Genomic DNA, 25,841 nt, shown 5'->3' on the forward strand with positions numbered 1-25,841 from the left:
GGGCCCGCAGAAGATCAGGGGAACTGCGCTGCGCCCCCCACCTGCTGGCCCTCACTCTGCACTGGGGTCACTCGTCCCCGTCCCACAAACACGGCTTCCCAGGGAGGCGAGCCCTAAAGAGTCAGAGGATGGATGGAAACACGAAGGCTTTCAGGAAGCTATTCCTGGCGGCAGAGGCACTTCCTGAATCCAGAGGGAAGGGGCCGCAGGCACCGAGTAGCATCACCCTTCCGTGCTGGTCGGTCCCCAAAACCACCCAGCTGGTCTGCACACAGAATCACCCAGATCTGTCCTACCCGCCTCCTTTCAGAGGGACGAACACCCCCGTCTGCTGAGGAGCTCAAGAGTGGGCAGCAGAGCCAGGGTTCCTGACTCCTCCGGCCTCCTCCTGCTTCTGTGGCCCCAGGAAGGAGCAAGACCGGATTCCGCTTTGTCCTGACGCTGAAAGAGTGAGAGCATTTGGAGCAACAGTCCTGATGCTGAAAGAGTGAGAGCATTTGGAGCAACAGCCAGCGGGGCCTCGCTGCTTCTCAAAGCCCCACTCCCCTGACTGCTGTTCCAACACACGCCGCGTATGAGGCCTCCCAGACACGCAGACGAGCTGAGCTTTGTAGCAAACGTCCACTTACAACCGCCTGGACCCTACACCTAGCACTTGACTGTATTTCCTTTATCCTACCTTTATCTAGCCATCAATTCTCATTTTCTAGTGTTTTTTGTTTTTGTTTTTAAAGATTTTTTATTTATTCATCACACACACACACACACACACACACACACACACACACACAGAGGCAGAGACACAGGCAGAGGGAGAAGCAGGCTCCATGCAGGGACCCTGACATGGGACTCGATCCCCGGTCTCCAGGATCACGCCCTGGGCCGAAGGCAGCGCTAAACCGCTGAGCCGCCCCGGGCTGCCCTCAAGTGTTTTCAAATAAGTGACAGACATCAGGGGGCTTTACCTCTGAACAGCTCAGCTGGCGTGTCAGGCAGGCCCTAGGCTTAAAATCTGCTTTACTCGGGACGCCACTCGGGTGGCCCAGCGGTTGGTAGCATCATAATATATATAATTCGCCAAAATACCTAAGCAATGCATTTCTTAAATTGGTCCGTTTGAATCGTGAATTCTAAACGAGAAATAAAATTATTTGTGCAGCCAGGCATTCTCACAAGCACGGTAACCCAAGCTACCCCGTCACTAGGACCCCCTGCAGCTCCCAGACTGTGTGTCCCTGGTGTTTTCACTGCAGAGATCAAGCGGCCCAGACTCACCTCTTCAGGGTCTCCAGCGGCTCCTTCCCGCTCATGACGCCGGTGTCTGGGTCCACCGTGGTTAAAATGCACCTGGACGCACACACACAGAGCATCATACGAGGGACAACGCCGACTGACCCTGCCCCCCACCCCGCCAGGTGGAAGCTCCTTACCGAGAACAAGCCATTACTCTTTTCAGTATCACGTCCCCAATAAGAATCTCATCCCATGAATCCTGGGGGACAAAGCACAAAATTCACATGAGCACTTCCAAGCCCTGGGGCTGACACACACCTGGGTAGGGACTCCACGGGAGGTGCGTCCCCAACAAAGCCACTTAGGCCAAAGATGGCAGTTGAGGACATGGACCCTCAGAAGCCACATACCTTCTGGTCCCCTCTCTGCCTGTGACATGTCAGCTCATCCTCCCAAAGGGCAGTGCTCCCTCTGCTCTCACTGGCCAAACTTCCCCTGAGGGATGCCAGTGGAGTGGGGTGGGGGGTAGGAATGGAAGGGTCAGGCTGATAGCGGGTGTGGATGACAGAGAGAGAGGGTTTGGAGGGGGATCAGTCTACACTGTGCATGCCTCAGGGGGTTTTATATCCCAACGCCCTTCTCTCTGCATCCCCACTGGCCTGGGAACAAAGTGCTCCAGCCCAGGGGGCTCCTCGGGCATTTGCCCACAGCCTGGGTCACTGGTGCCTACTTTTCGGGACAAATCAAATCGATGGACTTGCCATCAGGGGAGATAGGAAAAGCTAATGATCATGATGTTTTCTGAAGTTTCAGACATTCTGAGAGAAAGCCCTGTTGTAGGTTTACCTGCACAAGCAAGAATGGATCTGGAGGTTTAGGGGAACAAAGCCTCAGGTTGCTCTGGTCAGGGCATGTTTTACGGAAAAGATAGGATTTGAATGGAACCTTCCAGAACAGAGACTTTGGAAGGCACAAAAGAAGGGTGAGAAGACTCGGAATAATTAGAAGGAAGACACTCAGGAGACAAAGGACATCTGATCATAGTCTTGAACTTCTTACCCCGGGAGAGAAGTGCCAGCTGCCCGAGGGCTTAAGACAAAAATTCTTGAATTAAAACCAACCCACCCACTCCTTTGTTGGTCACAAGCCAGAGACCTGCAGACTCAGAATTTTAACTCTGAGAAGATGTATCATTCTTGCTATAAGTTGTAGTGTTTAATCATAAAATGGGTCTCGGGACGCCTGGGTGGTTCAGTGGTTGAGCATCTGCCTTTCAGGTCATGATCCCGGGGTCCTGGGATCGAGTCCCACATCGGGCTCCCCGCAGGGAGCCTGCTTCTCCCTCTGCCTGTGTCTCTGCCTCTCTCTGTGTCTCTCATGAATAAGTAAAGAAAAATTTTAAGAATAAATTTCAAAATGAAATAAAATAATAAATAGTAAAAATAGAATAGAATTTAAAAATAAAATATAAAATAAAATAAAATAAATAAAATAAAATAAAATAAAATAAAATAAAATAAAATAAAATAAAATAAAATAAAATAAAATAAAATAAAATAAATAGGTCTCTTAACTGCAGGTGTCACAATGGTCCATAAAGCTGGTCACCTGGATTAGGGCAGCCCCAGCCCATTTTGCCCACCAGGGGGCACTACGGTCATGAAAAACAAAAGAAGAGAAATGCGGGTTTTGGTTAAGAAATTAACTTATTATTAATTAAAGAAGTATTTCCAGAGCCCCTTTTATGGACACTAGCAACTGCTGAAGATTGAGTCAAGATAAATAAGGTAAAAAAAAAAAAAAAAAAAACATTCCACCATAGGAAAGCCAGAGATGTGATGGGGTCTGGGGCCTGAGCAGGAGCAGACCCGTGGTGGCCCTCACGTCCCCTCCAATCTGGGTCAGGAACACCCCCAGGCCACCTAACACCCTGCGCTCACCGCCCTCCCGGCCTGCCTCGCTGGCCTGCTCACCACCTGACCACCCAGGACTGTGATCTCCGCAGAAGCAACCGTGCTGCCCACGCGTCTATCCAGAGGCCACAGGCAGCAGAGGAACCAACTCACAGTGCACAAGTGACACACTAGTACAACGTGTGCTCTGCCAGTGTTGTAGGACATCCGACTGAAAATGTGAAATGTTCCCAGTTAGGGGGTGCTCAGAGTTGGAAACGAGGGCTTCTAGGACAAGATGCAGTGCAAACCAGTCTAAATCGGAGGTCCTACTCTGGGTGGGTCCTTCCCATTCAATGTCATCTATTTATGACCATCTTGGAACTTCATGGTAGGAAACACGACCCAGGGCACAAGGATCGCCAGGGAAGGAAATTTAAAGTTGGTCACAGGGGCACCTGAGTGGCTCAGCGGTTGCAAGTCTGCCTTCGGCTCAGGGTCCTGGGATCGAGTCCCGCATCGGGCTCCTTGTGGGAACCTGCTTCTCCCTCTGCCTGTGTCTCTGCCCCTCTCAGTGTCTCTCATAAATAAATAAATAAATAAATAAATAAATAAATAAATAAATAAATAAATAAATAAAATCTTTTAAAAAAAAAAAGCCGGTCACATTTGGGGGAATGCCTGAGCCAGGCCCCACTTTCTACATCCAAGAGCTTCTCCGCAGATCATCGGCCTTGATTCTTACAGCTGCCATCGGGGAGGACCCAGCTGAAATCATCTGCATGTTCTAACTGCAAGGAGCAGAGGCCTCGAGGGGTGCAAGGTCTTGTCCACAATCTCCCTTTGATTAAATAAATAAAATCTTTCTTTAAAATAGAAAGTTAAGGGGCAGCCCAGGTGGCTCAGCGGTTTAGCGCCACCTTTAGCCCAGGGCCTGATCCTGGAGACCTGGGATCGAGTCCCACATCGGGCTCCCTGCATGGAGCCTGGATCTCTGCCTCTGTGTGTGTGTGTGTTTGTGTGTGTGTCATAAATAAATAAATAAATAAATAAATAAATAAATAAATAAAAAGTTAAATCCTAAGAAAGGGACAAGGAAAGCATCGTACTACCTCTGCATATGCATCACATCCTGAAATCACGATATTGGGCCTAAAGTTAGTCATTTTAATTTTCTTCTCCAGCCTGGAGTTGAGATCTGCCAACGATGCCTCAGAAAGGACCAAGAATGGGCTGGCATCTGCGTACGCAATCTGGTAAGGAAATAGAAATGGTTAGAACGTGGCATACAGAAGTCACGTGTGTCTAGTTCCTGGAACCCTCCTCTCCCTCCACCTGCATGTGCACACACACACACACACAATATTTCTAAATATTTCTTCAGTTCTTTATATAGAAAAATGAGAGTAGTTCAGAAGTCATAAGTAGCCTTGCAGACAGGAATTATGTGATGGAATGAGGACAACATGGCCTTGGGATCGAGAGCTGCCACTGGCCAAGTGCCCTTAAGGAAGCCACTCCACCTTCCTCTGCCTCAACTTCCCCAAGATTGATGGGCTCGATGGCCTCAATACAGGTGATAAAAATACTCACTGATTCCATGGATACCTATTTTTTATGCAACCTGCATATCAACATCCAGTCCATTTACTGACCATTTATGTAATTTTTTTTTAATGGCCACAGCATTGTGCTACCAACCCTCCTTTTATGATGAAACCTTGCAGCCTTCTTCCTGGAAGAGCCAACCTGATCACTTTAAGTCTGTGCATCTCCATACCCACACTCACTTGCCCACCTGTCACCTGGCAATTGCAATCACACAGTACAAAGGTTGGACTCCACACTCAATTACAGAATAGTGTGGAAAAGATCCGGACGCAGAACAGTTGTGAAGCCCTGTAGGCACTGGACGCCTTACATAAGGAGGAAGGTAGATGGCCATGGTCAAAATGCAAGAGTCCCCCAAATCAGGAAGCACAGATGAAGCCCCCAAAAGAAGGGCTTTATTTTTGCCTGTTGTTCATAATCCCAAACTGCCTGGGAGCTGCTTGGCAAAATGACAGAGCGTTGCTCAGAGGACAGGCTGCCCTGCCTGATGGGCCCTGCACTCCTGACAAAACCTGGACACACCAAAGGCCAAAGCCAAGGGAGGCTCCTCTGACCTGGTCTGTGGGCCGGAACACGTCCATCATTTGGTGAGGATATCTCGGTCGCAGGTGAGGCTCGAAGTGCACCAGGCGATAGGGCTGCGTCTTCAGGAAGCTAGTTATCCACTGGGCCGCAGCCTCTCCACAGTCCCTGCCCTCGACCTCCAGGCCATGCACTCTGCAGGGGGTGGCGGGAGCAAAGAAGGCCCGTGGCTTTGAAAATCCAGACACTCCACCACGGTCTACAACATACCCGAAAAGCTGTGATGTCCCTGTGGTTCCTTAATTACCTGGAAACATAATTTTAGCCTGGCCCTGCCTCCGAACCCCTGGGTAAGCCTCAGTGAAGTCACAGCTTCAAGTCCTGCTCTCCCCCGTTTTACAACAGAGGGGTACCTACCTGTGCCTCCCATCTGGAAGGAACGCACGGGAGAATAAAATAAGATCCCGTGCCTGAAAAGATGCTGAGTTGTCTGGAAGAAAACCAATGCATCTATGAAGTAAACTCACAATTACTGCAACATCTGGTTCACCCAGCTGGACGGCAACCAGAAATCTGAATGGGCCCAGCTATACGTTATCCGTATGATGATAATGAAACTAGATACAGCAAAGTATGTGAAAATGTTCTATAAAATCTAAAACATTATAGACAACAATAATCATCTAATTTGATTTGATTGTTAGCAATAAACATAGGATTTGAAGCCTTCCCCTGCCCCAGACACGCAATACGCAGGACTGCATAGGAGTCGCGTGTGTCTCACAGATGCAGAGAGGAAAGGAACCGTGTAGGCAAGTGTTCCCCAAGTGTAGGACCATTGCTATTGCGTGTATTCAAGGTGAGAGCGGTACGTGCCGACGACAGGAAAGCTTCTGTTCAGTTTCACGCTAGTAAGGCTCTAACTTCTAGCAGCACAGCATAATAATCTCTTTTTAAAAAGAAAAAAAAAAAAAAAAAAAACAGACCTCGGGTCCAGACACCTCTGCAGGCAATATTTCTAGCTAGAATTAGGTAACATTCTGTTTTTTAAAGATTTTATTTTTTAAAGAGTTTATTTAACCATTTGAGAGAGAGAGAGTGAGAGCACAAGCAGGGGAGGGGCAGAGGGAGAAGCAGGGAGCCCAACACGGGGCTCAGTCCCAGAACTGTGGGATCATGACCTGAGCTGAAGGCAGACACTTAACCAGCTGAGCCACCCAGGGGCCCCTTTAGCATATTTACTATTTCAATTGCCTTCTCCATACGGCAAATTGTATAGGTACCCATGTAAGGTTTCCTTTTAAGTAGGTTCTACACCCAGCACAGAGCCCAGTGCAGGGTTTGAACTCACAAGACCCGAGCTGACATCAAGCATCAGACACTTAAACTGACTAAGCCACCCAGGCACCCCAAGTTTCCTTTTTAAAAATAAATGCCAAAAGGAGAAAAAATGAGTGGGAAATATCAGAAAGGGAGACAGAACACGAAAGACTCCTAACTCTGGGAAACGAACTAGGGGGGGTGGAAGGGGAGGTGGGCAGGGGCTGGGGGTGACTGGGTGATGGGCACTGAGGGGGGCACTTGATGGGATGAGCACTGGGCGTTATTCTATATGTTGGCAAATTGAACACCAATAAAAAATAAATTTATAAAAATAAAAAAATAAAATAAAATAAAATTTATAATTCCAAAAAATAAAATAAAAATAAAAATAAAAATAAATGCCAAATTGAACTTAAAAACAAATGTAAAAAAAATAAAAAATAATAATAATAAATAAAAATAAATGCCTTTAAGGTATTTTTAAGACACTGAACCAATTTGAAGAAATACATTAATACAGTTGACTCTTGAACAACGTAGGGGTTAGAGGTGTCAACTCTCCATGCAGTGGAAATCCCACAGATAACTGTTGAGTCCCCCAAAACTTAACTACTAATAGCCTACTATTGACCAGAAGCCTCACGGATAACAAATAGGTGATGAACACATATCTTGTACGTTATTTGTATTATCTACCCTATTCTTACAATAAAGCTAAAGAAAAGAGAGCTTTAATTTTTTTTAGGATTTTATTTATTTATTCATGAGAGACACAGAGAGAGAGAGGCAGAGACACAGGCAGAGGGAGAAGCAGGCTCCCTGCGGGGACCCTGATGTGGGACCCCAGGATCACGACCCGAGCCGGAGGCAGACGCTCAACCAGTGGGCCACCCAGGCGTCCCATAAAGAAAATGTTATTTTTTTTTTTAAGAAAATGTTATTAAGAGAGTCATAAAGAAGAAATAAATCTGCAGGACTGTACTATACTTATTGAAAAAAAATCTGCATGTAAGTGGACCCACAGAGTTCCAACTCGTTACTCAAGGGTCAGCTGTAAGAGTTGAGGTGGCCTGAGACCCAGCATAAAGCACGGCTGTGGTGTGCAAATGCCCGAAGTTTGGGAAAAAGGAAAGAGTCAGATAGACCTACTCAACCTGCATCCTTCTCCACAGAGGACTAGCTCAGTGACCTTGCAGATATTTCTTACTCTGTGTCTTAGTATCGTGCCAACTCTCAGGTCCCGGATGTGCTCAGTAGGTGGTAGTCATCACTCTAGTTTGGTTGTTCCTTCCCCCCAGTTATTTCAAGTTCACTTTCTTCTCTTATGATCCTTTGTATTTCTGGGGTATCAGTTTTACCGTCTCCTCTTTCGTTCTTGAGTCTGCGCTCCTTTTTTCTTAATTAACCCAGCTAAAAGTTCGTCAATTTTATCTTTTCAAAGCTCCAGCTCTTATGTGTGCAACTATATTCAAATTTTTTTTAAAAAATGAAAATAAAAAAAAATGAAAATAAATACGCCAGTTCTTCATTTTGTTGATCTTTTCTATTATTGTTCTGGCCTCTGTTTCATTTATTTCTGCTCTGATCTTTGTTATTTCCTTCCTTATGTTAACTTCAGGCTTTCATGTGCTCTTGTTCTAACTCCTTGAAGTATAAAATGAGGCTGTTTATTTGAGGGTTTTTTTTTAATGTCGGCATTTATCACTGTAAGCTTCGCTCTGAGAACCGCTTTTGCTGCATCCCACAGGTTTTGGTAAATTGTGTTTCCATTTTCGTTTGTTTCAAGATTTTTTTAAAGTTTCCCTTTCGATTTCTTCTTTGATTCACTGGTTGTTCAGAAGTGTACTGTTCAACGTCTGCATGTTTGTAAACTTTGCAGCTTTCCCCCTATTTTGTTTTCCGGTTTCGTATCATTGTGGTTGTAAAACTATTTGATACGATTTCAATCCCAGGTTTGCTGACTTGTTTCGTGACCTAGAATGTTCCTTGTGTGCTTGAGCAGAACGTATATTCTGTCGCTGTTGGAGAGAATGTCCAGTCAATGTCTGTTAGGCTCCGCTTGGTGTGAAGCAGGGTTCAAGGCCAACATTTCATTATCGATTTTCTCTCTGCATGATCTATCCATCACTGAAAGTGGGATATACTAAAGTCCTAACTATTGTTATATTGTCCATTTCCGTTACTATTTGCTTACTATATTTAGGAACTCCAAGGTGGGGGGTATATATATATATATATATATATATATATATATATATATATATATATTTACGATTGGTATATATTCTTGATGAATTTATCCCTTTTCATTATATAATGATCTTCATTGTCTCTTATCATAGTCTTTGGCTGAAAGTCTACCTTGTTTGATTAAATATAGCAACCCTTGCTCTCTTTTGGTTTACACGTGTGTAGAGTATCTTTTCTCAACCCTTCACCCAGAGCCTACGTGTGTCCCTAAAACTGAAGTGAGTCTCTTAGAGTATATATATATATATATATCTTATTTATCCATCTAGCCTCTGTGTCTATGATTGCAGAATTTAATCCATTTCCCTTAAATTACTGATAACTAGGGGGGCCTGGGTGGCTCAGGCTCAGTCAGTCAAGCACCTGATTCTTGATTTTGGCTCAGGTCATGATCTCAGGATCATGAGATCGAGCCAAATGTTGGGCTGGGCATGAAGCCTGCTTAAGATTCTCTCTCTCTCCCTCTCCGTCTGCCCCTCCTCAGCAGCTTTTGTGCACAGGTGCGTACAAGCACACTCTTTCTCTGAAAATGAAAAATTGATAACTAAGGACAAATTAATACCATCTTATTATTTTGTAATTCCCTTGTTCCTTTCTTCCTCTTTTTCTATCTTCTTTGGTAAATTGATGATTTTCCATAGTGGGATGCTTTGATTCCCTTCCCTTTATCTTCTATGATTCTACTGCAGGTTTTTTGGCTTTTGGTTACCATATGGTTTAATTAAAACATCTTAAAGATATAGCAGTCTATTTTATGCTGATAACTTAATTTTTATCCCATATAAAAACCCTACTCGGGCAGCCCCCGTGGCGCAGCGGTTTAGCACCACCTGCAGCCCAGGGCATGATCCTGGAGACCTGGGATCGAGTCCCACGTCAGGCTCTCTGTATGATGCCTGCTTCTCCCTCTGCCTCTCTCTCTCTCTCTCTCTCTCTGTCTCTATGAATAAATAAATAAATAAATCTTTTTTTAAAAACCCTACTCTTTTACTTCCCACTCCCCTTTATGTTTCTGATGTCATATTTCACCTGTTTTTATATTGCGTATTTATTAACAAATTATTGTGGCTACAGTTCTAATATTCTTATCCTTTAACCATTATGCTAGAGTTAAGTGATGAACACACTACATGTTACAGTATTAAAGTATTCCGAATTTGATTCTCTGTTTACTTTTTTTTGTTTCGTTTCATTTTGTTTTTGTTTTTACTAATCCCTGCACCCAATAAGGTGCTCAAACTCACAACCCCAAGATCAAGAGTCACATGCTCTACCGACTGAGCCAGCCAGGCGCCCCAATTCTCCATTTACTTTTATCAGTGTGTTGTATATTTTCATATGCTTTCATCTTACTAATTAGCATCTTTTCTTTTCAGCTTGAAGAATTTAGCATCACCAAGAGAGCAAAAGAACCTAGTAACCCATTTCAAAGACATAGGGGTCTTTTAGCATTTCTCGTAAGGCAGATGTAGCAGCGATGAACTCCCTAAGCTTGTGGTTGTCTGAGAAAGTCCTTATCTGTCTGTCCTTCATTTTCTAAAGGATAACTTTGCCAAAGAGAATATTCTTGAATGGCAATATTCTTGATCATTCCACTCTCTCCTAGCCTGTAAGGTGTCTACTGAGAAGTTGGCTGATAGCTTTACAGGGGTTCCCTTGAAAGTTACAGGCTTCTCGTCTCCTGCTGCTTTTAAGATTCTTTTTCTTTGATTTTTTGATGGTTTTATTATAATATCTCGGAGGGGCTTCATTTGAGTTTATTTAGTGACCTATAAGCTTCATGAACTTGGATGCAAAGGTCTCCCCAGATTTAGGCAGCTGCCAGTCATTACTTCTTTAAATAACTTTTCTACCACTTCCACTGTTCTTCTTCTTCTGGAACTCCAATAATTCACCAATAGTTTCTTTTAATGGTAACCCGTATTGCACATGGACTTTTTTCACTCTTTTTCATTCACCTTAATTTGTTCTCCTCTGAGTGGATCATTTCAAAGGTCTGGTCTTCAACCCCATAGATTCCTCCCTTGGCTTGACCCATGTTGCTGTTGATAATACTCATTTTTCATTTCACTCGTTTTATTCTTCAGCTGTAGAATTTCTATTGTTTTTTTTAATAATTTCTATCTCTTTAACTTCTTTGTCCATTTATCATTTTCCTGTTTTCACTGAATTGTCTCTTCATGTTTTCTTGTATCTTATGGAGTTTCCTTAAAACAGCATTTGAATGCTTAATTGGGTAAATCACATACCCCTATGTCTTTGAAATGGGTTACTAGGTTCTTTTGCTCTCTTGGTGATGTCATGTTTCATTGACTTTTCATGTTCCTCGGGGTTTCTGTGTTGCTGCCTTCATATTTGAGTAGGAGTTACCTTCTCCAGTCTTTTCCAACTGCCTTCGGTAGAGAAGATTCATAAATATGAGGTCTTTAAATTAGCAAAATTTGGGGTGCCTGGGTGGCTCAGTCAGTTAAGCATCTGCCTTCGGCTTGGGTTATGATCCCAGGGTCCTGGATTGAACCCCACGTCGGGTTCCCTGCTCAGCAAGGAGTCTGCGTCTCCCTCTCTTTCCCACTCCTGCTTTCTGTCACTATCTCTCTCTCGAATAAATAACTAAAATCTTTAAAAATAAAAAATAAAAATAATTTAGTACAATTTGGGGGCATCTGGGTGGCTCAGCTGGTTGAGAGTCTGCCTTCAGCTCAGCTCATGATCTCAGGGTCCTAGGAATGAGCTCTGAGTCAGGCTTGGCAAGGAACCTGCTTCTCCCTCTCCCTCTGCCTGCCACTGACCCTACTCGCGCTCTCTGTCAAATAAATAAATTTTTTTTAAATTAAAATTAAAGATTAAATAAATTAGCACAATTTGTTCTCTGCCTTCTTCCTTTCTCTTCCCACATTTCTGTGTTCTGAGCAACTTCGTATGGATTGTATGGCAGTTCTGTTATTAAATTTTTAAGGAAAATTCATACTGTCTTCCATAGTGGCTGCACCAATTTACATTCCCACCAACAGTGCAGAATGCACATCCTCCCTAACACTTGGTATCTCTCTTTTTTTTATATAAATTTATTTTTTATTGATGTTCAATTTGCCAACATATAGAATAACACCCAGTGCTCATCCCGTCAAGTGCCCACCTCAGTGCCCATCACCCAGTCACCCCCACCCCCCACCCACCTCCCCTTCCACCACCCCTAGTTCATTTCCCAGAGTTAGGAGTCTCTCATGTTCTGTCTCCCTTTCTGATATTTCCCACTCAATTTTTCTCCTTTCCCCTTTATTCCCTTTCACTATTTTTTATATTCCCCAAATGAATGAGACCATATAATGTTTGTCTTTTTGATAATAGCCAATCTGACACATGTAAGGTGATATCTCATTGCGGTTTTGATTTGCATTTTCCGGATGATGAATGACATTGAGCACCTTTCCATGTACCTGTTGGCCATTGTAGGTCTTCCATGGAAAGATGTCTATTTGGTCCTGCTGTTCATTTTTAAATTGGATTTTTTTTCTTCTAAGATTTCATTGTATGGGTTCTTCTTATATTTTGGTTATTAACCCCTCATCAGATATATGATTTGCAAATAATTTCTCCCATTCTGTAGGTTGCCTATTCATTTTGTTGATGGTTCCTTTTGCCGTGCACAAGCATTCTAGTTTTGTGTGGTCCCGTTTATTTATTTTTGCTTTTTTTTTTTTACCTTTGCTTTTGGGGTCATATCCAAAAATATATATATATATAATTGCCAAGACTGATGTCAAGGAGCTTGTCCCCTGTGTTTTTTTTTTTTTCGTGTCTTGAAGTTTTATGGTTTCAGGTTTTATGTTTAAGTTTTGAATCCATTTTGAATTGATTTTTCTGAATGGTGTAAGATGGGGTCCAGTTTCATTCTTTGCAGGTGACAGTTTTGCCTCTGCCATCTATCGAAGAGACCATCCTTTCCCCTTTTTATATTTTTGGCTCCTTTGTCATAAATAATTGACCACATATGCATGGGCTTCTTTCTTACTTTCTTTCTTTTGATATATCTGTGAACTATCGTAATGTGTCTAAACCTTCTCATTTTGTAATTTCTAAACAGGCTCTTGTTTAGTCTTTGAGAGTGAACCAAAGAGCCTGCATGGGACCATGAAAAAAGCTTTCACATAATTTCAAATGAATTAATAATTACATGGGAAAAAATAACTACAAGAAAGTATGGGTAGATACCTAGTCATGGCAAATAAACAGAAACCAGGATTTGAGCAAACATATAATACAAATTGCAACAGACAAATTAAAAAGTTTGCCTCAAGGGCACCTGGCTGGCTCAGTTGGTAGAGCATGCAACTCTTGATCTCAGGGTCATGAGTTCAAGCCCCATGTTGGGTGTAGGGTGTACTTAAAAAATGGTAAAAATAAAAAGTTTGCCTCAGACAACACATTAAATGCAAATTAAAGCAACAAGAAATTGCCATCTTTTTTCCTATAAAAATGGTCAAATATTTTTGAACATAGTGGTCAGAATGCAATTAGCCACCCATAAAATACTGGTGGCTATAGAGTTGGTATAACCATTCTGCAAAACTATTTAGCAACATATATCAGAAGTCTAAAGTTTCTTGTTTCTAGCAAAACCATTGCTAAAAATCTTTCCCTAAGGAAATAATAAGCATTCTGAACAAAGATTTACACCAAGATTTTCGTCACGGTCTTCTTCACACCTGGAAAGAAATGGAAAACAATCCAAATATTTAATTGTGGGAACATGTTAAGATGCATTGTAGGACACACTCTCAGAAGGAACTATTAGGTCAACATGAAAATTGTTATTTTTGAAGATTTTTAACAATATGAAAAAGTACTCAATATATCGAGTATATGACAGTATTCAAGACTCTGATTTTTATATTATTTCTTTTAAGGTATTAACTACAAGGAAAACATCAGAATATTACTTATCGTTATCTCATAGGTTTCTGTTTACTCCTTTTTTTAGTATTTTCCAATTTTTCAACTATGAATGTATATTACATTTATAATTTTATATTTTATATATATAATTATATATACATTTATAATTTTATATATAAAAATATATAATAATTATATATATAATTATATATATAATATATATAATTTTATATATAAAAATTATATTACATTTATAATTTTAAAAACATCAAATTAAAGTAAGAACATTATGTCTGCAACTATAAAATATTGCAGAAATTATATGGGTATTGTATCTTATAAACTTTTTGGGGTCTTTAGACATTTTCCAGCTAACTCGGATCTATATTTTTTTGACGTGATGCTATTTTCTATGACAGACTTATGGACTACATTCAGCGTTCACCACACATCTTAATTCAAAACGCAGAAATGATGACAAGAGTATAATTAGACCAAATTCTAATTTCCCCATAATGCGATAAAAAATCACTTCGGGAAGACAAGAGTTCTGAGAAGCAAAGTTAGTTTTCCCAGACTAAAGTTTCCTTGAACTAAAGTTCTCAGAAGCAAAGCTAGTTTTCCCAGACTAAAGTTTCCTTCCTTCTAATGTCAGGGAAAGAGCCTCTGAGCAATGCACTTTCCTGGCTGAAATCTCCACCCTCACTATCCAGCAGACCCCTGGGCATGTGCCAGTCAGGTCACTCTCCTGGTTGCACTGTCTTTTCTTTTTTTTGTTGTTTTCTTTTTGTTTTTGTTTTTTTTGTATCTGTCTTTTCTTTTCTTTTTTTTTTAATTTTTTTTATTTATTTATGATAGTCACAGAGAGAGAGAGAGAGAGAGAGAGAGAGAGAGAGGCAGAGACATGGGCAGAGGGAGAAGCAGGCTCCATGCACTGGGAGCCTGATGTGGGATTCGATCCCGGGTCTCCAGGATCACGCCCTGGGCCAAAGGCAGGCGCCAAACCGCTGCGCCACCCAGGGATCCCGTATCTGTCTTTTCTATTACAGAATGTCCTTTCATTAGTTCACAAAAACATTTGCGACTCCCTTCCCAACTCAGCTTTGGAAGGTTCCCAGTCTTCCCAGGTGAATTAGGGCAAGTCCAATGGGAATACATGGATCTAACCTCACCTCTTCCTGGACATCGTCCACTGTCACTCCCACCTCACTTTTGTCCTTCATCCTTTGAGTGTGTTATTTTTCTCTTGCAGACATGCTTTTATTCCCATGGTTTTCTACCTAGGACTTTTACGTCTCTCAACCCCACATTCACATACATTTCTGAAGCTGCTTCCTTGTTCCTCTTTCTTTTACATCATCGTGATGTTGAGGACTTTGCCCTACAAATGCCATCAATGATTAATCACTGACAACATTTCTCAGGATTCCTCCATAGTTCACCCTTCCTCAAAACTGCGTGAATAAACACTCATTCGAGGAGTAAGACCCATCCCTTCCTTACCGGCACTTGTACACTGCATTCGTGGTGGGTGTCTTGATGGGCAACAGCAGGTCTTTCGTGTAGGCTGCACTCAGGGTCAGGACATCACCTTCACAAGTCAGGGAAATCAGGACCAGGCGAGGTTCCTGCCGAGCCGTAACCATGTTCCCCTTCTCGTTGATCACAAGCCAAAACCTGCCAAGTTCAAAACACAAGATATGCATGACCCACCATGCTAGGCCACCAGTCTCCTGTGGGAGCTTCAGGCCTGCACTATCCTCTTTGATGTGCTCCCTATAAGCCTGGTGTGTGTGAGTCTGTGTGCGTGTGTGTGTATCTGTCTTGTCTGTCAATCCGTCCATCCTAAACATCAACTCAGCAGCAAGAGTGAGTCTGTGAGTTAATTTCAAAGGGTTTCATAACCACTCAAGCATCCAACATATTTATTATCTTCAGAACATTTTGAGCTCCTTGATGGCAAGAAATCAAAGATGTTAGTATATTTTCATCTCAAGTGCCCAAAATTCTGACCACTCTCATTAAACATGCCCCAAAGAGATGACAAGAAACTATTTCCTGGAAAGACTTTAAAGGCAGGAGGTCATGAAAAAAAAAATAAAAAAATAAAATAAAAAGGCAGGAGGAAGCACAGGCCCTGGCATACAGCAGACACATGGCCCCTGCAGATTGAAATAACACGATTGTGGCTCTGTTGCTCTCAGAGCATGGAGTTCAGTGGAGTGGCATCCCATGCCACTTTCGCCTGGCCACGTCCACCCCCACCTTTTAAAAAAATTAATGTTTCAATATTCAGCACAGCGAACTCTGCAATTTGCTCAAAGGTCTATCGTTACACTACGGACAATATTTTTTCTGGTACAATAGTCCTCATCTAGAGGTACTACCCCCCCCCCCAAAAAAAAAAAAGATAAATGGACATATAAAAGCAATAGTAAACTGTTCAGGGGTGGGAGGTGGGGAGTCATCCATATAGGTTATTTCTCAGCTACTGAAGAAGCTAAACACAGTGACATTTTAGTCATTTCAAGTCACACAGGATCAAATGATTACAGTTAGAGAAGTGAGCTTGTGCTTTGGGAATCCATCAACAGAAAATGCTGGCAAATATGTTAGGTGTTAAAGAGCTTCCTTGCCTCACCTCCAGCAGGTCATCATGGTTGAGATGTTGCAGCTACACTAGAAAAATAAGGTTAGTGGGAGCCCTTTCCTGAACTGTCCATTTATGGGTCCTCATCCTGGACCCAGACTGAGCTCTGGCCTGCTCCAAATCCTGGGTACCAGCACATGAACATTCTTCTTCAGGTGTTAATTCTTCCAGGTAATGATGGCAATTGAATCATCCTTTTCTCTTCTTTCTTTTTTTTCTTTTAAATATTTTTAAGTAATCTCTGTGCCCAAGAGGAGGGGGGTCCAACTTGCAGTCCTGAGATCAAGAGTTGCAGGCTCCTTCCACTGAGCCAGCTGGCATCCTGACAGTAATCTTTCTAAACCATCTAATCACGTTACCCCCTCATGAAAAATCCCCCTGCGGTTCCTGTTTTCAGAACTTTGTTCCGAAACTCTAACTCCAACAAGGCACGCAAGACCCTTCAAAACTCAGCTGCTCTCCCAGCCCTTCACAATCCCTGTGCCCTCATGCAGGCCAACCTTTTTCTCTTCAATCTTTTTATCGTGGTAAAATATACACAACATAAAATGCCTGGCAAGCTCTTTTGGTATATCCAAAAGGCTTGAAAAGAGGCCTCACACAGATACTTCTACACTGATGTTCACCGCAGCATTATTCCCACCACCAAACAGTGGAAACAGCCCAAGCTGTCCACCAATAGAGAATGGATATTTTTTTAAGTACGTTTTCAATCATTTTAGGTGGACAATTCGGCCGCATTAAGTAACCTTCACAGTGTTATGCAACTCTCACCACTATTTCCAAAACTTTTTCATCACCCCAAATAAAAACTTTGACCCATGAAGCAATAACTCCCCACCCCACCCCCATCTCTCCCTGAGGCCTGGTAAACTCTACCCCACTTCTTGTCCTTATGAGCATGCCTACTATAGCAGCTTCCTATAATTAGGATCATGTCTTTGTCCTTTTGTGTCTGGCTTATTCCATTTAACATAATGTTTTCAAGATCTATCTATGCTGTAGGGTGTATCAGAACTTCGTTCATTTCTGTGGCCAAACTATATTCCATCGTGTGTATATACCACGTGCTGTTTATCCATTTGCCTGTGGATGGACATCTGGGTTGATTCCACCTTTCAGGGGGTGAGTAATGCTCACCGGGTGAACACTGGTGTACACATATCCAGCCAGTTTCAATTCTTTCTGGTAATTCCCCACGAGTGCCCTCGCCTCTCCCCCAGGCCTACCTTCATCCAAGTCCAGGGTCTTTACCCATCTCTGTCTAGAATGTTCCTCTCCCAATTAACTTGCCTGGAAAGTTCATAATTATTTTTAAATTTTCAATTCAAGCTATGTCACTCCTGACCACCCCAGATGCTTTGGGGTGCCCCTTCCCTGTGCTCCCTGGCACTTGTCACACTGACTCCAGCGATCCCAGCTGGTGGTAGGGGGTTGACGAATATAGTGTCTGCCATAAATGCCAGCTCTTATGGCTATTTACTATTACATGAGCTCAGTCAATATTCCCAGTCGATAGAGTGAAATTACAACACCCTTTGGCTCTGGGGCCTATAAAACGAATTCAATAAACACTCTCATCTTTCAGAGTTAGTGAACCCTGTACAAACCATGAAATATCCAGGACTCTTGGCTTCCTTCCCGAAGCAAAGATGCATAGCTCACCTTTCACTAATGCTGCGGATTGTCCTCTGTCAGGGTGCTGGCAAGGGGGGAAAGCTACGGCACCCCCCTTGGTTCTGTGTCCCCCCGCAGGGGCTGGGAGGGCTGGTCTGGGAGGAAAGAGCTTCAAGCGCAGCCTTACAGTGAGGCTCCGGGCTGGCCTGACCCCGGAGCCAGCGGGGAAGAGCGCGGCCGGCTCGGGCGTCCGCAACCTGCCCTGAACCCCAAGAATCCACGCAGCTCGAGGCCCTCCAGGTCGGGCCTAATAACACGACTCTTACAAAGCCCCGGTGTGCTGAAGAACACGAGGGTCCCGGCTCCACCGCTGGGGGGCGCGGCCTCGGTCCCGGTATCCTGCAAGGATCGCCTGCGGGAACCGGCGTGAGCAGCGCTCGCCACGGCGCCGGTGCAGCCGCAAGGAGCCTCGGCCTCACCTGCCGCCCGTGCGGTCCCGGGCCCCACTCCGCGCGCTCTCCCGGGGCTGGGCTCCGCGGCCCCACGCCGCCCCGGGTTGTCCGGGGACGATTCATAAAACTAAGGTGCGTGGGGGGGGGGGGGGAGGCAACGCGTCCGCCCGGCGGAGACGAGCACGTCCGGGGCCGGCGGCGCAGGTGGAGACGCGGCTGTCCCCGCGCACCGGGTCGGGACCCAGAGGCCCCGGGGTCCCCGCCCTCGCTGTCCTTGCCCCGCGGGTCCCGCGCAGCCCGGCCTACCTGTCCCGCAGGTGCCCGCAGCGCAGCCCCAGGGCCGTGCACTCCGCCGCGCTCACCCGCACGCCCTTGCACGACTTGACCGGGTAGATCCAGAGCTGCGCCACGGTGCCCACCTGCCGCAGCCGCCCGCGCCGCCGGGACCGCGCGCGCCGCCAGGCCACCGTCCCCAGCGCCGCGGCGGCCAGGCCGAGCGCCGCCCCCGCCAGCCAGGCGGGCCGGGAGGGCGCGGGGAGGCCCAGGCGGCGCGGGGCCCACGAGCCGGCGGCGCCCATGGCCCAGCGCGCGGCGCGCGACGCCTGCAGCTCCGGCCGCCGCCCGCCGGGCCCGGGGAGGTGCGGCCTTGGCGCGGAGCCCGGAGCCCGGAGCCCGGAGCCCGGAGCCCGAGCCCGGAGCCCTTCCCGGCCGCTCGCCGCATCCCGCCCTTCGCCCGAGCGGCGGCCCCGGGTCACCCCTCCCCAAGGTCACCACGAGTGACCCCTCTCCTTACCCAGTTGTGGGGTTTTATTAAACCTGGATGCCACCCCTGCGGCACAGAGCGTGACTTCGCCACTAGAAATCCGGCAGCGGGGAGAGCTGGGTGGCGCAGCGGTTTGGCGCCTGCCGTGGGCCCAGGGCGTGATCCTGGAGACCCGGGGTCGAGCCCCACGTCGGGCTCCCTGCATGGGGCCTGCTTCTCTCTCTCTATCCCTCATGAATAAATAAATAAAATCTTGAAAAGAAAAGAAAAAAGAAAAGAAATCCGGCAGCGGGGAGAGCCCTGCCTTGGGGAGAAGGGGGCGCCGCCCTTCCCGCGCCCCCCCCCCCGCCCCCGCCCCGCCTGCTCCGCGGCCCGGGAGCTGCGGGAATGGGAGTCGGGGAGACGCACTCGCCCCCCCCGCCCCCCAGGCTGGCGCGGAGCCGGCGCTGCCCCCGGGCTCTCGCAGCCGCAGGTCGGAGCCGCGCGGGCGGCCGAAGGCGCCCCCTGCAGCGCTAGGGCGGGCGCGCTCTCCCGGGGTTTGATTTTTATTTTTTTTATATTATTTATTTTATTTATTTATTTATTTATTTGTTTGTTTATGATAGGCACACAGTGAGAGAGAGAGAGAGGCAGAGACACAGGCAGAGGGAGAAGCAGGCTCCATGCACCGGGAGCCCGACGTGGGATTCGATCCCGGGGTTTGGAAGGCGGGCACCGGCCTCGGGTCCTGAGGCCTCGGGGCAGAAGGGGACGTCCAGGGCAGCCCTGGGGGGCGCAGCGGTCTAGCACCTGCCTTCAGCCCAGGGCGGGATCCTGGAGACCCGGGATCGAGTCCCACATCGGGCTCTCTGCGTGGAGCCTGCTTCTCCCTCTGCCTGTGTCTCTGCCTCTCTCTCTCTCTCTCTGTCTCTCATGCATAAATAAATAAAAATCTTTAAAAAAAAATCCCGCTTGGTCATGATGAATAATCTTCTTAATGTATTGTTCTATCCTATTGGCTAGTATCTCATTGAGAATTTTTGCATCCATGCTCATCAGGGATATTGGTCTATAATTCTCCGTTTTGGTTTTTTTTTTTTAATGTTTTTTTTTTTTTTTTTTTAAACATTGCCCTGTAATTCTTTTTGGTGGGGTCTTTGTCTGGTTTTGGAATTAAGGTGATGCTGGCCTCATAGAACGAGTTGCGAAGTATTCCATCTCTTTCTATCTTTCCTAACAGCTTTACTAGAATAGGTATGGTAACTGGAAGGAGCCTCGGTGTCCATTGAAAGATGAATGGATAAAGAAGATGTGGTCTATGTATGCAATGGAATATTCCTCAGCCATTAAAAACGACAAATACCCACCATTGCTTCAACGTGGATGGAACTGGAGGGTATTATGCTGAGTGAAATAAATCAATCGGAGGAGGACAAACATTATATGGTCTCATTCATTTGGGGAATATAAAAAATAGTGAAAGGGAATAAAGGGGAAAGGAGAAAAAATGAGTGGGAAATATCAGAAAGGGAGACAGGACATGAAGACTCCTAACTCTGGGAAACGAACTAGGGGTGGTGGAAGGGGAGGTGGGTGGGGGGTGGGGGTGACTGGGTGATGGGCACTGAGGGGGGCACTTGATGGGTGAGCGCTGGGTGTTATAACATATGTTGGCAAATTGAACACCAATAAATATAAATTTATTAAAAAATAAATTGAAAAATAAATAAAAAATCATTTTTAAAAAAAGAAGGGAACATCCACCCACCCTGCACTCACTGACCTCAGTCCCTGCCTCTTTCAGATCGGGCCATGTTTCCCACAACACGGTCAGCCACGAGGGGCAGGGTGGTTTCAGTCTCAGGCTTCTCTTTGATGTGCCAGACTGTTAAAGAAAAAAGTATTCTGAGACTTGTAAAAACGTTAGGAAGACTTCACTGGGGACTATTGCTCATGTAAGATCAGGAATAAAGGATGTCCACTCTTCCCCCATTTTTATTCAACAGAGTTCTGGAAAAATGTTTCTCGCCAGAACAACGAGGCGAGAAAATGAAATAAAAGGCACCCAAATCAGAAAGGAAGCAGCAAATCCATCTGCGTTGCAGGTAACAGAAGAGCCCATATAGAAAACCCAAAAAAACACCATCAAAAACTATTAGAATAACTGAATTCAGTAAAAAAAACAAAACAAACAAAAAAAAACAAAGATCAGTTTCATTTTTTTTAATTTTAAAAGATTTTACTTATTTGACATAGAGAGGGAGTGACAGAGCACAAGCGAAAGAGTGGCAGAGTGAAAGGGAAAAGCAGGTTCCCCACCACGCAGGGAGCCGACGAAGAGCTTTATCCCAAGACCCCAAGATCATGACCTGAGCTGAAGGCAGACACTTAACTACCTGAACCACCCAGGGGCCCCATGCATTTCTATACATAACAATAAACTACCAGAAAGAGAAACTAAGAAAAACAATCCCATTTATAATTATATCAAAAAGAATAAAATACCTAGGAATAAATTTAACCAAGGACGTTCAAGATCTATACACTGAGAATTATAAGACATTAATCAAAGGAATTAAGACAGAAATAAATGCAAAATTGTTCTGTGCTCATGGATTGGAAGAATTAATATTGTTAAAATATCTATAAAATACAAAGCAAGCTACAGAGTCAATGCTATCTCTATCAAAATTCTAATGGCATTTTTCAAAGAAATAGAAAAAATATAATCTTAAGGTGCCTGCCTGGCTCAGTCAGTGGAGCACGCGACTCTTGATCTTGGGATTGTGAGTTCAAGCCCATAGTGGGTGTGGAGATTACTAAAAAATAAAATCTTACAAAAAAAAGAAAAGAAAAAAATCCTAAAATTTGTATGGAACCACAAAAGACCCTGAATAGCCAAAGCAATCTTCAGAAAAAAAGAAAAAAGCTGAAAGCATCATATTTCCTAATTTCAAACTCTTAGAAAGCTATAGTGATCAAATCAATATAGTATCAGCATAAAAACAGATATGTAGATCAATGGAACAGAATAGAGAGAAGAAATAAACCCATGCAAGGCACCTGGGTGGCTCAGAGGTTGAGTGTCTGCCTCTGACTCAAGTCATGTTCCCCAGGTCTTGGGATCAAGTCCCACATCAGGTTCCTCACAGGGAGCCTGCTTCTCCCTCTGCCTATGTCTCTGCCTCTCTCTCTGTTTCTCATGAATAAATAAGTAAAACCTTTTTAAAAAGAAAGAAAGAGAGAGAGAGAGAGAGAAGCCCATGCATAGGTGGTCAATTATATATGACAAAGGAGGCAAGAATATAAAAAGGGGAAAGGGTGGTCACTTCAAAAGATGGCAGGGGCAAAACTGTCACCTGCAAAGAATGAAACTGGACCCCATCTTACACCATTCAGAAAAATCAATTCAAAATGGATTCAAAACTTAAACATAAAACCTGAAACCATAAAACTTCAAGACACCAAAAAAACACAGGGGACAAGCTCCTTGACATCAGTCTTGGCAATGATTTTTTTTTTATATGACACCAAAAGCAAAGGCAAAAAAAAGCAAAAGTAAATAAGCAGGACCACATGGAACTAGAATGCTTGTGCACGGCAAAAGGAACCATCAACAAAATGAAAACGCAACCTACAGAATGGGAGACATTATTTGCAAATCACATATCTGATGAGGGGTTAATAACCAAAATATAAGAAGAACCCATACAATGAAATCATAGAAGAAAAAAATCCAATTTAAAAATGAGCAGCAGAACCAATAGACATCTTTCCATGGAAGACCTACAATGGCCAACAGGTACATGGAAAAGTGCTCAACGTCACTCATCATCCGGAAAATGCAAATCAAAACCGCAAAGAGATACCACCTTACATGCAACAGATTGGCTATTATCAAAAAGAGATACCAAGTGTTAGGAAGGATGTGGAGAGAAGAGAACCCTTCTGCACTGTTGGCGGGAATGTAAATTGGTGCAGCCACTATGGAAGACAGTATGAATTTTCCTTAAAAATTTAAAAACAGAACTGCCATACAAACCAGCAATTCCACTTGTGGATACTTATCCAGAGAAAGAGTAAGCACTCACTTGAAAAGATCTATGCACCCCCATGTTCATTGCAGCATTTTTTTCCAATAGCCAAGACATGGAAACAACCTCAGTGTCCACTGGACAGATGAACGGATAAAGAAAATGTGGTGCACACCTACCATGGAGTATTATTCAGCCTTATTTTAAAAAATGAAATCCTGCCATGCCGGACAAAGTGCATAGATTTTGAGGGCATTATGCTAAATGAAGTAAGTCAGATAGAGAAAGACAAAATACCTTATGATCTCCTTCATATGTGAAATCTAAAACAAAAACAACTCATAGATACAGAGAAGAGACTGGTGGTTGCCTAGGGCAGGGGGTGGGGGGTGGGCAAAATAAATGAAGGTGGTCAAAAGACCCAAACTTCCTGTTGTAAGAGAAATAGGTTCTGGGGATGTAATGTAGAGCATATTGATTATAGTTAACAATGCTGAGTTGTGAATTTAAAAGTTAGTAAGAGAGCTCATCTTAAAAGTTCTCATCTCAAGAAAAAATTTTAACTGTGTGAGGTAATGGACTTTAACTAAGCTTACTATGTGATCATCTCCTAATACACTCATACACCAAATCATTACACTGTATACCTTAAGCTAATACAATGTTATAGGTCAATAAAAAAATAAAAATAAGACCATTGCAATGGCTTTCTGCCCCTGGACGCCGCCGAGTAAGCATCGTTAAGGTGTCCCCTCCCACCGCCATCATGTCTAAGTCAGAGTCTCCCAAAGAGCCTGAGCAGCTGCCGAAGCTCTTCATCAGGGGTTTGAGCTTCGAAACAACCAATGAGAGTCTGAGGAGCCATTTTGAGCAATGGGGGACGCTTACGGACTGTGTGGTAATGAGAGACCCCAACACCAAGTGCTCCAGAGGCTTTGGGTTCCTCACGTAGGCCACCGTGGAGGAGGTGGACGCGGCCTTGAACGCTCAGCCGCACAAGGTGGACAGAAGAGTCGTGGAACCAGAGGGCTGTCTCCTGAGAAGATTCTCAAAGACCTGGTGCCCACTTAAGTGTGAAAAAGATTTTTGTTGGTGGCATCAAAGAAGACCCTGAAGAACATCATCTAAGAGATTATTTTGAACTGTATGGGAAAATTGAAGTGATTGAGATCATGACTGACCGAGGTAATGGCAAAAAGAGAGGTTTTGCTTCTGTGACCTTTGACGACCATGACTCTGTAGACAAGATTGTCATTCAAAAATACCACACTGTGAACGGCCACAACTGTCAAGTAAGGAAAGCCCCATCAAAGCAAGGGATGACTAGTGCTTCGTCCAGCCAAAGAGGCCGAAGTGGTTCTGGAAACTCTGGTGGTGGTCGTGGAGGTGGTTTTGGTGGGAATGACAACTTTGGTCGTGGAGGGAACTTCAGTGGTCGAGGTGGCTTCGGTGGCAGTCGAGGTGGTGGTGGACAGGGTGGCAGTGGGGATGGCTATAACGGATTTGGTAATGATGGAAGCAACTTTGGAGGTGGCGGAAGCTATAACGATTTTGGCAATTACAACAATCGATCCTCAAATTTTGGACCCATGAAAGGAGGAAATTTTGGAGGCAGAAGCTCTGGCCCCTTTGGTGGTGGAGGCCAATACTTTGCCAAACCACGAAACCAAGGTGGCTATGGCGGTTCCAGCAGCAGCAGCAGCTATGGCAGTGACAGAAGGTTTTAATTACTGCCAGGAAACAAAGCTTAGCAGGAGAGGAGAGCCAGAGAAGGGACAGGGAAGCTACAGGTTACAACAGATCTGTGAACTCAGCCACGCACAGTGGTGGCAGGGCCTAGCTGCTACATAGAAGACATGTTTTAGACAATACTCATGGGTACGGGCAAAAAACTCGAGGACTGTATTTGTGACTAATTGTATAACAGGTTATTTTAGTTTCTGTTCTGTGGAAAGTGGAAAGCATTCCAACAAAGGGTTTTAATGTAGATTTTTTTTTTTTTTGCACCCATGCTGTTGATTGCTAAATGTAATAGTCTGATCATGACGCTGAATAAATGTGTCTTTAAAAAAATAAAAGAAGACCATTCCAATGGAGATATTATATAGGGTTCAACTCTGAACATAGCAAAGACAAGTGGGGATTTGTTTTTTTATATTTTATTTAAATTCAATTTGCTAACATATAGTATGGCACCCAGTGCTCATCCCATCAAGTGCCCTCCTCTATGCCCATCACTTTGTCACCCTATCCCCCACCCCACCTCCCCTTCTGCAACCCTTTGTTCATTTCCCAGAGTCAAGAGTCTCATGATTTGCCTTCCTCTCTAATTTTTTCCCAGTTTCCCTCCCTTCCCTTATGGTCCCTTTCACTATTTCTTATATTCCACATGAGTGAAACCATAAGATTGTCCTTCTCTGACTGACTTATTTCACTCAGCATCATACCCTCCAGTTCCATCCACGTCGAAGCAAATGGGAGGTATTCCTTTCTGATGGCTAATATTCCATTGTCCATTGTGTGTGTGTGTGTGTGTGTGTATATATCTCACATCGTCTTTATCCATTCATCTGTTGAAGGACATCAGGGCTTCTTCCGCAGTTTGGCTATTGTGGACAT

General features: G+C 44.4%; 1 protein-coding gene and 1 pseudogene across 5 annotated transcripts in view; one reads left to right on the forward strand and one right to left on the reverse strand.

Annotated features, from left to right (window-relative positions):
* The window catches only part of MTARC1 (mitochondrial amidoxime reducing component 1), a 30,537-nt gene extending 11,513 nt beyond the window's left edge, over positions 1-19,024 (reverse strand). For 2 of the 4 annotated variants that reach the window (XR_013373950.1, XM_077886536.1), the window contains exons 1-7: positions 18,753-19,024; positions 15,231-15,404; positions 5,291-5,453; positions 4,238-4,378; positions 1,431-1,492; positions 1,276-1,347; positions 297-441 (exon numbers count right to left, since the gene is read on the reverse strand). Coding sequence is in view for 2 of the 4 variants with exons in the window: in XM_077886536.1 (XP_077742662.1) it covers positions 297-441; positions 1,276-1,347; positions 1,431-1,492; positions 4,238-4,378; positions 5,291-5,453; positions 15,231-15,404; positions 18,753-19,024 (1,029 nt within the window). In the remaining 2 variants the exon portion in view is untranslated. Of the gene's footprint in view, positions 1-296; positions 442-1,275; positions 1,348-1,430; positions 1,493-4,237; positions 4,379-5,290; positions 5,454-15,230; positions 15,405-16,368; positions 16,649-18,752 lie in introns of those variants that run through there. The other 2 variants (XR_013373951.1, XM_077886537.1) reach the window with 2 other exon arrangements.
* Positions 17,978-25,337, forward strand: LOC144306997 (heterogeneous nuclear ribonucleoprotein A1-like; annotated as a pseudogene). Its single transcript, XR_013373955.1, has 3 exons — positions 17,978-18,578; positions 20,429-20,584; positions 21,195-25,337. The product of XR_013373955.1 is annotated as a heterogeneous nuclear ribonucleoprotein A1-like (transcript).
* Positions 25,338-25,841: the final 504 nt, after the last annotated feature.

This window comes from Canis aureus, chromosome 38 (assembly GCF_053574225.1).
Source record: "Canis aureus isolate CA01 chromosome 38, VMU_Caureus_v.1.0, whole genome shotgun sequence".
Taxonomy (NCBI): Eukaryota; Metazoa; Chordata; class Mammalia; order Carnivora; family Canidae; genus Canis; species Canis aureus.